General features: G+C 53.1%; 2 protein-coding genes across 5 annotated transcripts; one reads left to right on the top strand and one right to left on the bottom strand.

Moving 5' to 3' along the window:
* The first annotated feature begins 1,421 nt into the window (after positions 1–1,421).
* Positions 1,422–4,334, top strand: TNNC2 (troponin C2, fast skeletal type). 2 transcript variants are annotated; one of them, XM_036902150.2, is made up of 7 exons: positions 1,422–1,569; positions 2,630–2,756; positions 3,018–3,069; positions 3,206–3,349; positions 3,442–3,556; positions 3,719–3,855; positions 4,159–4,334. In XM_036902150.2, exons 2-7 carry the CDS (start codon positions 2,751–2,753, stop codon positions 4,188–4,190), a joined length of 486 nt encoding a protein of 161 aa, XP_036758045.1. In that variant the 5' UTR covers positions 1,422–1,569; positions 2,630–2,750; the 3' UTR covers positions 4,191–4,334. The 2 variants fall into 2 exon arrangements, with proteins under 2 accessions (XP_036758045.1, XP_036758046.1); XM_036902151.2 differs by lacking the exon at positions 2,630–2,756 and having other exon boundaries at positions 1,465–1,569.
* Positions 4,335–8,321: 3,987 nt separating this feature from the next.
* On the bottom strand, positions 8,322–11,650 carry UBE2C (ubiquitin conjugating enzyme E2 C). 3 transcript variants are annotated; one of them, XM_036902153.2, is made up of 6 exons: positions 11,205–11,650; positions 10,630–10,657; positions 10,026–10,112; positions 9,221–9,425; positions 9,041–9,100; positions 8,322–8,567 (listed from the first exon to the last, which is right to left on the bottom strand). In XM_036902153.2, the coding sequence occupies exons 1-6, from the start codon at positions 11,381–11,383 to the stop codon at positions 8,509–8,511; spliced, it is 618 nt and encodes a 205-aa protein (XP_036758048.1). In that variant the 5' UTR covers positions 11,384–11,650; the 3' UTR covers positions 8,322–8,508. The 3 variants fall into 3 exon arrangements, with proteins under 3 accessions (XP_036758048.1, XP_057359012.1, XP_057359011.1); XM_057503029.1 differs by having other exon boundaries at positions 10,803–11,639; XM_057503028.1 differs by having other exon boundaries at positions 11,002–11,639.
* Positions 11,651–11,914: the final 264 nt, after the last annotated feature.

The raw sequence follows: 11,914 nt of genomic DNA, 5'->3' as shown, positions 1-11,914 counted from the left end.
CAGCATGCAAGATAGGGAGGGGAAAAGAGTGAGAATGGAGTAAGTTTGGACCTTTTCTATTAATGAGCAAATGATTGCTGAGGGTTCCATTCTTGTGTTCCAAAGGGATCAAGAGGTTCTAGTGTTGTGTCCAAATTGGAATCCCCTGGGTGTTGTTGCCCCTTAGCCCTCTGCCTGACTGGGGGAGGCCTTATTTAGCCTGGCCTCACTCCAATGAGCTTTTCTTGGGAATGTCTAAATATAGAGGAAGACAGCAAGCAGCCCAGTTGCCACTGTCCCTCTGCCTTCCTTGGTGTCCAGCCCCTGTCCACTGGCTCCAGGCTCAGTGCTTAGTCACCTCAGTGCTCTTTCTGTTAACTTAGCTGCTATCCATGAGCACTGCCTACCCCTAAAACACCCAGCCTGGACCCTGTGGAATTTCAGCTTGGGCTCCCTTTGGACTTCACTTGATCTCCCCCTTCACTCCAGCTGAGCCCCTCCAGACTTCTTCGCCAAGCTCTCGGAAGGGGCCAGCTGCCCCTTCATCTGCTTAGAGAGTCTTCTCATGGTCCCCCTCCCCCCAAAAATGTGAATCCCAAACACCTTTTCCCTGGAGAAGAACCTGTTTTCAGTGTTTATTTCTTCTCCAAATGCCCATCCTGTTTCCCAGACCCCTCCATACATTTCTTCTTCTGGACAGGCCCCTGAAGGATTGTCTGTCCCAGGTTCCCCTCAGTCAGGATTAGTAGGAACCATCAACATGACTAAAGACCTTTATGATTTACAAAACTTCTCAGTAAAAAGGGAATAATAATAGTTGCTACCTCATAGGATGAGTACTAGATGAGATCATGTGGTTAAAATGCTTCACACAGCATGTGGCATGCTGTAGAGGTTCAATAATTGTGGCTGTCAATTTCCCCTCCTCCTATTCCCTACCCCTAGATTTAAAGACAGGACCATGATTCAGACAGGACATTCCACTTGCCAAGCGCCAACCCTATGTAGCTGGCCCATGCCGGATGACACCTGGGCTCCCATTTACCACAGTTTCTCTCTGGGAGGGAGGTTATGACTATCCCCATCTTACAGATGAGGAAACTGAAGCTCAGCGTGCCATTGCTGCCTGCCCAAGTTTACACAGCTTGCAGAGACAGGACTTGATCTTTGGTTTTGAATGTGAAGGCTTGTCCTCTTCTGGTTCCAGCAGGCTCCCTGGCTTTTATCTCTTCTGACCATCCTCACCCATCTGGGAGCAAGTGTGCTTCTTGAGCAGGGGCTTGCTAAGGCATTGGGAGCAGGGCGGCTTCTCCTCCCAAGAATCCAGGACGTCAAGGCCTGCCACCTGCTCAGAGGCTTAAATTTCTCTGCAAGGGCCCTTGGCTAAATTAGGTAATGGGCTAGGATTCTGGGAGGGGGGGGTGCTTGCTGACCCCAGGATCTGATTGGCTAGGGCATCCAGTCCTGGGGTGCAGGGAGGTGGGAGGAGGGGGTGCCCCTACAAATCCTAGGGGCTGGAGTGGGTCAGGGCATCTTTGGGTGGTGGAGTGCAGACCTGGAGCAGAGGAGTCCCTGAGACTAGCGACCATGGTAAGGACAAGAAGGGTCTTCATCCTTAGTTTACTGGAGCATTTCTGGGCCTCTTTCAGGCAAGATGGGTGCTCTGTAGGGCAGTAACTGGCATGTTTGAAGATGAAACATGAAGGTTCCTGGAGCCCAGGTGTCTAGGAGGAAGCCTAGGAAGAAGGCTTTGGACCTTGGAAGCAGAGGGCTGTGATATTCTAGGGATTGATCCTCCGGGTGTGCCGAGGCCCTGCAGACCTTCTGAGGCGTCCAGCAATGTCAGTCATAGAACTGTAAGGAGGTTTAATTTGTCTCCCTCATGGTAGAGATGGGGACCCTGAGGGCCCGAGTGAGACACCCAGCAATCCAATGGCAGGGGCGGGTTAGAAGACTTGCCAAACCCTCGTACTGTCAGTGAGAGAAGAAAGACTCCTTTGCAAGACGGGAGGCCTGCAGGACTTTGAGCCAGCTCTTAGGGGGCGCAGGACCCCACGAGCTCCAAGGGTGATGGGAAGGGGCAGAAGATGACAAACCAGAGTGAAGAGACCCAGCCTCCCAGAGAGGGTTCTGATTTGGGGCTGTCATTTTCCTCCGAGATCCTCCTCCCCACTTCACTTCAAGGAGTAACCAGACACCGAGGACGGCTGCTGTTGCCTGTGCCAGACTAAGAATAGCCTGGCTTGAAAAGGAGGAGGGGCGAGGGAGGGGAACAAGAAGGAGGGCCAGCGGCCAGGCAGCCGAACTCCTTGGGTGCCTCAGCCCCTCCTCACCCCTGGCCTCAGTCCAAAGCCCCCTACCCAGATGACTTAGCTTAGATGTGACCAGAAACCCCCACAAATATCACTTTCGCCCTATATGCCCCCCCTTCACTTTCTGCCCAGCATGAGTGGGATTTACTCCAGTGACTGAATCATAAGAAGAAGGCTTAAAATTTCCATCTATGCACATTTTGGACGGGAGGGATGATGTGTCTGACATTTCTTGGTGGTACAGTGCCCTGTCTATGGCCTGACACTTAGTAGGTGCTCAGTAACTTTGTGTTGCATTATTTATTTGAGAACGAACATTTATTGGGCACCTATTAAAGTACTAGGCACTGTTAGGAGCTGGGGAGAACTGGAGAGTCACGCTGGAATGGTGCTGGCGCTTCACAAAGGCCTTTCAACATCCCTGATTTCATCTCATCCCTGAAAAGCTGCTGAGAAGAGATGAGGGTACATTAAGTGGCTTGCCCAAGGTTCCTGGGGGATCCCTGACTTGACGAGTGAGAGGTTCTGGGCATAGTCTGTTTCCTCCTTAGTTCTTCAAAACTGGGGGTTGGGTGCTGTGGGAGCATGCAGAAGGTGTTGCTAGTTTGGAGTTGTTCTTCCAGACCGAGGGGCACCTGCAGAAGTGGGGGTTGAGGGGCGCAGGGCTAAGGCAAGAACGCATTCCTGGCTGCCCGTTCTGCCCGCTGATTCTCCTGTCTTCTGCAGACCGACCAGCAGGCTGAGGCCCGGTCCTACCTCAGCGAGGAGATGATCGCTGGTGAGTGGGAGTGGGTGCCAGCTGTCTGGTGGATGTATGCTGGGGAGTGTTTGGGCAACGTGGGAGTGGGAGGGAAGATGTGAGGCCACCTCACAGCCAGGCTCACCCCAGCCCTCTGCCCTCCTTCCTCTGGCAGAGTTCAAGGCTGCCTTTGACATGTTTGATGCTGATGGCGGTGGAGACATCAGCGTCAAGGAGTTGGGCACCGTGATGAGGATGCTGGGCCAGACACCCACCAAAGAGGAGCTGGACGCCATCATTGAGGAGGTGGATGAAGATGGTGAGTAGGTGGCCCCTCCAGGCAGGGATGCACGGGTGGTGGGGAGACGCAGGCTTCCAGGGCGAAGCTCACTCACCACCTGCTGCCCTTAGGCAGCGGCACTATCGACTTTGAGGAGTTCTTGGTCATGATGGTGCGCCAGATGAAAGAGGACGCCAAAGGGAAGACCGAGGAGGAGCTGGCCGAGTGTTTCCGCATCTTTGACAGGTGCACTGGGCACAGGCGGCTCGGGCAAGGCGCTGAGCAGCCCTGGTCTGGCCGGCAGGGCACTTAGGTCCCACGGTTGGGGGATGAGCGAGGGGGCGTCCGCGTGGCCAGGGCAGCTCGCCCAGCCTTCCCTGAGCCCCACCCGGTTCCTCCGCCCCGAAGGAACGCGGACGGCTACATCGACGCGGAGGAACTGGCCGAGATTTTCAGGGCTTCTGGGGAGCACGTGACGGAGGAGGAGCTCGATTCCCTGATGAAAGACGGTGACAAGAACAACGACGGCCGCATCGACTTCGACGGTGAGGGCTGCGGGAGCGAGGGGAGCTAGGCGCCACGCGGGGGAGGCCAGGGCGTGCCACCCGTGCAGCTGGCACCGACGCGCGTGTCCTTAGCCTTGTTAGGGGCGAGGGCAAGTTCTTCTGGACTCTGGGGCGAGATGTGAGCTCTGCGCGGTTTTGTGCAATTTACCCATTAACGCCACGGCATCTCTCCGCGTGGCCGGAGCCCTGGCCAGGCCTTACTTCTTCCCTGACACTGAGCCCCTGGCACAGGCCTCGGTGTTCCGAGGGCGCCTGACCTCCCCTCCCTCTCCCTACCTGCAGAGTTCCTGAAGATGATGGAGGGCGTGCAGTAAGAAGCCGGCCCGCGCCTGCCACGAGACCGCGCGTCCCTTGGGCGCAGAGGGCGCCACCCCCACCGGCACTCATTCCCCGTCCCAGGACAAAGCGCGGCCCCTTCGGGGTCTGTGTCTGGAAGAAATAAAAGCAAACACTGCAAAGCCGTGGCCTGAGTGAGGGGAGAACCGAAGGAGCGGGTGGCGCTGGGCGCTGGAGGAGGGAGACCGGCCACAGGGGCTTCGAGCCGAGCCTGGGTAAGCCGGCGGCCTGCGGGAGAGTGCAGTGCCCGACAGCTGATAGGGTGAGGGCACAGCCCCTTTCTTTCCCACCGTCCTTTCTGGAGCCTTTTGGTCTTGGGTGCACACGGTTAGGGTGGGGGGAGTTGTTGTCCATCCATCCCAGGAAGCATTACTCATACTTGACTTTTTCTATTCCTCTGTTTTTCTGAGCGCTTATAGGTGCTCCGTCCTGGCCATAGTAGGGGAAGTTGGGGGCACATAGCCAGGAAGGTCCTGACCTCATCATCTCCACCCCATCCCTGCCTTCCATCCCCATCCATGCATACAGCAGAGGGCCATCAGCTAAAATGAAATCTGATCTGGCCACTTGCCTGCTGACAGTTCTTCAAGGCGCTCTCCACTGCAACTAGAATGAAATCTAAATTCCTTCCTTTCTGGCCCTCCCTGTCACAGCCACCCCTCCCCTCCAGAGCTCCTGCTACACGGGGCAATTTATCATTCCTGCTGTGGATAGTGGGGGTATACTTACCAGCCTTTGGGCCTTTGCACATGCTGTTCTCTCTCCTTGGAATGCTTGTGCTCCTCTAATAAGCCTGGAAAATTCTTCAGCCCAGCTCAGATACCATCTCCAAAATACCAACACCCAGCTCAGAAACCATCTTCTCTTCTCTTGATCCCTGCTAGGGGGACATGCTGCACTCTGTGACTTCCACGGCTCTTTGTCCATAACCCAATTATATAACAGGTGTCAGGTGCAATGGTAGTTTAGAGTCAGACTGCCTGAGTTTGAAGCCCCACTGCCAGTGACAACTCTGGTTGTTTTCTAATTTCTAAAATGGGGATAATGAGAGTACTCACCTCACAGAGTTGTGAGAACTAGTTACTGTGTGTAAAGTGCTTAGAACAGAGCCCGGCACGTTGTCAGCATTTAATAAATGCTATTATTAACATTACCACCGTCTTGAAACACTGGGCTCTACTGTTACTGTCACAGTGCTTCCTCTCCAGCTCCTTCATGTTCTTTTCTCCCCTTTCTGTCTCATTCATGTTTCCCAGTTTCTGTTTCTGGCCAGGATCAGTGCTGGAGCTCAGTAATCCCCATTGATTGCCTACTGTGTGCTGTGCCTGGCAGGGATTGTCTCATTCTTCTGCGCAACCCTGGAGCTGGATGCTGTTATTATCTCCATTTACATTCAGTTGATGAAACAAGGCATAGTGAGGAGACATATCACTCTATGGTGCAAACAGGAGCAAGTCTCTTACCTGGGGTGCCACCTACCTGTTGACAGTTTTACCTGGATGTCCTGAGTACTTCAAACTGGCTCTGCTCTAAACTGGTAACTGCCCCTCCAGCTGTCTTGTTCTCCTCTTTCCTATCTCAGGGACCGGACTGGAGTCAGGGATTCTGGAGCTCATTTCTCACTCCAACTTCCTTGCTATGCCCTGCTACTCTGTCTCCTCACCATTCTGTCCCTGCTCTCCACGTCTCCCCCACCCAATGTAATATGGTTGCTGCCATTGCTTACCAGGCCCCTGAGAACAGTTAACTCCTCCCTTCCATTCCTTTCTCAGGTGGCAGCCAGAAGGATCTTTCTAACACCAAATCTGATCATGTCACTGCTCTGCTCAAGGCTTCATTAGCTGCCTGTTGCCCTCAAGATAAAGCCCAAGCATTTTAATAGGCCTTAGCCTTTAGAGCTAAAGGCCAGAGCCTTTTGAGCCCTTGTGAACCAACTTGTTACTTCACCAGTCTGTGTTCCTCCCTCTCTCCCATATCCTTGAACTTCCTGCTATCCAAGGAGTGTGCTTTCTTTTTCCTCCCTCCTGACCCAATCCTTCTCCAGAAAGCCTTCCTTGACCCTCCTAGTCTGTTAGGTGCTCTGCCTCTGAGCTTTCATAGCCACATGTGAGTCTAGTACTTGTTTATTGAGTTCTTACTATGTGCCAGACACTATTCTAAGGTCTTCCATCTATGATAAAGCTACTAATAATTCCATTTTATGGAGGGGTTAAAGTCTAAATGCCCAAGTGTATACCAGTAACACAGGGGTGGAACAGGGACTCTAACACAAGTTGTTCTGCCCAGCAGGTCTGAGCTCATCACTCTATAGGGCATTTGGCCCAGTCAACATGCCTATCTATGCCCTGAACTTTAACCTCTGAGGACAAGACTGTGTCCTTTTCTGTTTTACCCACAGCCTAGGCATAGGGTCTTGACCCTGTAGGCAAATGATAATCCTGCCAGGTGAATGGGAACAGAACAATCCTACCTTCTAATACTTACTATACTAGGTTTTTTGTTGCAAGTGTCAGATATCCAATCAAACTGACTTATACTAAAAAGGGATTGTTGGGTCTTGAGACTGGGATGCACAGTCATGACATAGAGGCCAGAGTCTCAAGCAATGTCATCTTCATCTCTCAGCTGTTGGTCTCTGCGTGGCTTTCTTCCGTTGGCAACTGTCTCCACCAGCAACCCAGATGACTCCCTCCTCTTTTAACTCAATTAGTAAAATAATTTTACTTTCTCCCAGGGACTAATTTCAGGTTAACACTTTGGCTCTGAACTACAATGTAGAGTTGGGTCACTGTGACTGAAACTGGTAGGCCAAGTGATCATCTGGGGGACCAAACAGGAAGGTCAAGGATCACACGGACATGCTCCATAAGGCAGGCAAAAACACAACCACTTTGGCCAGCATTTAAGAACTAGTTTAGTGCCAGGTTCTGGGCTCTGCTCTTCTCCAACATCCTCTAACCTGGCGATTTTCAAAATTGTGAGAGCTTTAGAATAGCCCCGAGAGCTTGTTGGGGTCAAGAATTTGCATTTCTAACAAGTTCCAGGTGAAAGGTGGAACTCCCACACATAGAGAACACTGCTCTACACCTGTTTAACTAGACCACAGCAATGATTATTACCTGGGAACAGATTCGAAATACAGAACCTCAGGCCGCACCATCTTCCAAAATATGCATTTGAAAAAGATCCCAAGATTTACACGCAGTGCTGAAGCCTCCTGGAGAGAGCTAACAGCACAACCCAAAAGGAGGAAGCAGAAGAGGACGTCTGTTTCAGTCCCAGACAAGGTCACTTCTCACATGTGGCTGCTTGGTGGGGACACAAAGCAATAAAGGGCCTGGGCTTGCAGGAGTAAGAGGAAGGGGTAGGTGAGAACCTTGCTGTTGGCCCCTCTGCTATCTCCTCCCCCTCCCTGCCCAACTTCCTGACTTCCATGTTGGATGAGAAGGCCAAGACCCAGGCCTGGAGTGTGCTGGGTGCTGAGTTGTCCACCTTGGAGATCTTCCTGCAGGACCAGGACCTGACCATTACCTCAGCCTGCTCTTCCCCCTGCCTGCTCCTACTGCAACCCAGCTGTCAGGCCAGGGGTCCAGGCTTGCAGGGTGGGGACCTGGGCCAGTGGATGCAGTGGCTGGAGGAACTTCTGGTGGAGATGGAGCAGGAGGTGAATGTGCCCCCTCAGAGGTGGAGCCATCCATGGGGGGCCTGGGCAACGGGCAAGTGTGAGCTCAGGCCTGAGTGGTTTCCTTCTCCATTTCCAGGGCCAGAACCATCTATTGCACACGCACACACTCTCTACACAGCTTTAGGTCTTTCTGTCTAATCTTTAACAGCTGGGCCAGCTCCAACATTCACTAACATTCCTGGTGCATGTTACAACTCCATAGAAATAGGCATTTTGTGCCACCCATTTTATAGATGAGGAAACAGATGTAGTCATAAAATAACTAAGGTCACAAGGGAATAAATCCTGCATCCCGCTGCTCAGCCCTACAACCGATCAGCCGCTTCTACTCCCTGGAGAGGAGCAGGGCAAGAGCCCAGATCCCAAGCCTGAACTCCACCGACCCTGAGCACCCCTAACTCTAAGACAACTACAAGGCGGCAACTTGTAAAAAACCCAAAATGTATTTATTTACTATATTCACAAGGGCTCAACCAGAGACTTAATTTAAAAAACAAACAAAACAAAAATGACACCACAGCTTAAGATACAGAGTTCTATAGAGAAATCAAGGAAAGGACAGACCATCTAAGGAAAAAATAAAAAGACAACACAGGAGAGAGGCTGGACAGTCAGGGTTCTTGGCTGGAGACCTGCTTTGAGTAGGTTTCTTGAAGGTACTCCTTAAAGGCTGGAAGAGAACAGGCAGGTCTCAGGAGTGATGGGGAAGGAGGGCTGGAGAGCGGCAAGGATGCAAGGGTTGGAGGAGTTTGGGGAGCTGGGGCGGGGTTTCCAGCACAGCAGATTCTCCCTCTACTGCTCACCCAGTTGGGTGTCCTGGATGGGTTCTGCTTCCAGGGAAGTGGGGGAGAGGACCAGGGTGCCTTGGTGAGCAAAGTTATTTGCACAAAGCTTTGCCTTCTACTTAAAAAGCCCCTCAGCCTACATTAATGTGGAAAGGGCCAATTTTCTGATTTTATAGCAAACAGGCAAACCAGAAACATCAAGGCAGAGGCAGAACTGGGTTACCTCGGTTGACCCCCCTTCCCCATCTCCAACCCAGTTCTCAGGACACAGTCCCATGTCACTGGGATTCTGCTGTTTGAGGGAGCCTTTGAAGGCTGGGGAGGGATCATCCAGTGCTCCGGAGGATGAAGGACCCACCTGTGGGGTTTTTCCAGAGCTCGGCAGCATGTGTGTTCAAAGGGCTGTCAATGTTGGGCTCTGCAGGTGGAGAGCAAAGGAGAATGGTTGGGGGTAGATGGATGGGGGTGTAAGAGGCTAGCCCAGGGGTGTCCTGACAGGTTTCCAGGTTGCAAGGGAGGGGCTGGTTTCAGAAGTCACCTCCGAGCAGGCTCTGGATGGAGAGCAGGATGGTCCTGACGTCATACAGGGCAGACCACTTGTCCTTCAGGATGTCCAGGCAGATGTTACCCTGGGTGTCCACGTTGGGGTGGTAGCAGGGTGTGAGGAACCTCACCGTGGGCGCATTGTAAGGGTAGCCACTGGGGAACTCCAGAGAGAGCTTATACCTCAGGTCTTCGTATACCTGGCATCAGAGAAACAGAGGTGGAGAGTGAACCTCACGTCCCAACCCGAGCCCCACATAAGGGGGGCTTGTTAGGACCTTTGGGTTTGTGTGGGACTTGACAGAAACTAAGTATTACACTGGTTCTGGCGCCTTCCCTCCTATCTGGTGGGAACATCAGTGATCTTTTGGTCTAAGAGCTGCCAACTGGCGATGCTGATACCACAGCTGGGCATTATTAGTCCAATTAGAACATTAGTTGCTAACGTGTTAAAATTAGATTTTGGACACAGATCTGGATTTCTCAATAATCTTAATCCAAATGTGAAGCAAAGGGAAGCTGCCATTTTGAGACCTATGCCCTCTCATTGGCCAAAGCCCTCACTTGCCCTCCATTTGTTGCTGTGCTGACTGCCCCCTGTGGGCATCTATGATGGTGAGCCCAGCTTTAAACCCACCTTCTTACAAGACAGAGGGAGACCAGGGCCACAGGCTCGAGTACAGGAATAGACACGGGAGAGTGTCTGCCAGACTGAAGACTTGAAGCAGACCTGGCACTTGGATTTCACCTACCCCCTCTCGCAGCAAAGTCGTACTCACCTACCCTGATCCTACACTTACTGTGCCAGCTGCTCCATGGATGGTCCCCACCCATTTGAAAAGGTTGTCTGATTCAGGGAAGGCAGAAATTCCTTTGTCGCCAGACATCTGGGGAGGAAACAACACTTGCTGGGCTGCAGAGTACACTTTTGGGTCAGTGGGTGAACCCCTTCCCCCTAATCTCATTACATTTCCCCAGTCTTGGTTGCTGGGAATTCAGTTCAACATGATGTCGAGTGTTGTGATATTCAAGGCCCAGAGACTATGCACAGGCTAGAGAGATACAGTATCAGCACTGGATGATTTGAGGGATGACAGGACTAGGAATATTAAGAAGGGTGGAGAGTTGGTGTGGGTAACTCTTAGGGCAGGGAAGTAGGGAAATGTAGGACTGGGGGAAGACCTAGTAAGACTTCTGGGCTGAGTTTTTAGAGAGAACGTCATTGTGGGAGACAGGAGTAGACTGCTGGAAGGGTGGGGTGTACTAACTTCTTCCCAGGAGAGAGCTGACTCATCTTTTTACCCGTGTCTAGCAAAGCGCCTGACGTAGCAAGAGGCTACTGATAAGTGAGTGGGAGGCGGCAGGGTGGGCCAGCTTGGGGGGGGATCTGGGCCGGTCACTCACCATGAGGGTCATCAGTTCCTGCTGTAGCCTGCAAAATGAGCGTGAGTCATCTGGGAGTCTGGATGGGCCAGGGCTCCAGGTGATGCATCTCCTCCCACCCCAGTCTTTCTGGAGGAGCCATCTTGGAGGTGTCCCCCCTACCCAGAGGTCGCCCTCAGCTGGGGCACACTCACCCCCATTTCCACGGGAGGGTCCTAGTGAGCCCTCACCCTCCCAAATTCCAGGCTCCCGAAGAACGGTTCTGGCTTGTTTTTAACTCCCTTTGCTTCTTTGGTGTCTAGTCTCTCTCCGTGTCGGACGTCAATATCTCACCTCCTCCGCGCCGTCAAGCCACCGAGGGCGCCCGGAGCCTCTCTCTTCCTCTTGACTCACCCATGGAGCATCCTGACAGCGTCCCTATCCGTTCGGTCCTTCTTCAGGAGAGTCTCGGAGGGCAGCCCGAGCTCCTGGAGGGTGCCCCCACCTCCCCTATCTCACTCGCTCCAGGAAGAGGTGGGGGCCCTGGAACTCTTCGCTCTCGGTCCCAGTGCCCAGAACGTGCTAGGCCCAGAAAGTGTTACCTCCGCACTGCTCACCTCTTGCCCACGGGGCCTCGGGCGGCGCCTCCGCTGGGCTCAGCTCCTTTCCGGGGGGCGGTGACGCTGGCGGCGGCCGGGTCGCGGTTCTGGGAGGCCATCCGGGCGGCGCTGGCAGTAGGACAGGAACTGAGAGAACACGACTGCAACTGCAGGGCGTCGGGCCCACCCGCCCGCATTTGAATTGCAACCCTCCGGAAGCACTGGCCAATTAGAGCCTCGCTTGGGTTTGATCCGGCCAATGGAGCGCGCCATAGCGCTCTGTCACCGCGCAAGTGCCAGACCCGCCTACCAGCGGACCACTATTGGACAGCGGGATCCTACTTCTGAGGGACAATTGGCAGAAGAGGCTGCCACTAACTAACAAATCCTAGCGGATTGGCGACCTTTGGAAAAAGCCAGCCATTAAAGGGCTGAGAATAAGTCCACGTGGGACGAGCCCTTTCAGGTCAAATCCCTGGCTTGGCCGGGAACACTCAGCACGCACAGCCGTGATCCCTACTCCCAGGGAAAGGGTGGGTCTCCAGTCTTGCGGCCCTGGTACCTTTCCCTCAAACCAGAAACCTCTGCTCGTCCTATTAAAATGCCTAGGCACCTCTGTTAGGGCCGTAAGTGTCTGAAAATTCGTGCGAGGGTAAAGACTAGAGGCTGTTGGCTGGAGGAGACTCCCTATTAGAAAACAGGTTCATATGCTGCTTCTCCAACGGTTT

This window comes from Manis pentadactyla, chromosome 5 (assembly GCF_030020395.1).
Source record: "Manis pentadactyla isolate mManPen7 chromosome 5, mManPen7.hap1, whole genome shotgun sequence".
Classification (NCBI taxonomy): domain Eukaryota; kingdom Metazoa; phylum Chordata; class Mammalia; order Pholidota; family Manidae; genus Manis; species Manis pentadactyla.
The sequence above is the reverse complement of the archived record's forward strand: the minus strand, read 5'-3'. Positions and strand labels throughout refer to the sequence as shown.

Coding starts and splice junctions, on each gene's coding strand:
- TNNC2 (XM_036902150.2), top strand. Junction 3,350..3,441: donor TGAGGAGGTGGATGAAGATG/GTGAGTAGGTGG, acceptor TGCTGCCCTTAG/GCAGCGGCACTATCGACTTT. Junction 3,557..3,718: donor TGTTTCCGCATCTTTGACAG/GTGCACTGGGCA, acceptor TCCGCCCCGAAG/GAACGCGGACGGCTACATCG.
- UBE2C (XM_036902153.2), bottom strand. CDS start 11,383: ATGCGGGCGGGTGGGCCCGACGCCCTGCAGTTGCAGTCGTGTTCTCTC. Junction 9,426..10,025: donor TCCATGGAGCAGCTGGCACA/GTAAGTGTAGGA, acceptor CTCTGATGCCAG/GTATACGAAGACCTGAGGTA. Junction 9,101..9,220: donor CATCCAGAGCCTGCTCGGAG/GTGACTTCTGAA, acceptor CTCCACCTGCAG/AGCCCAACATTGACAGCCCT.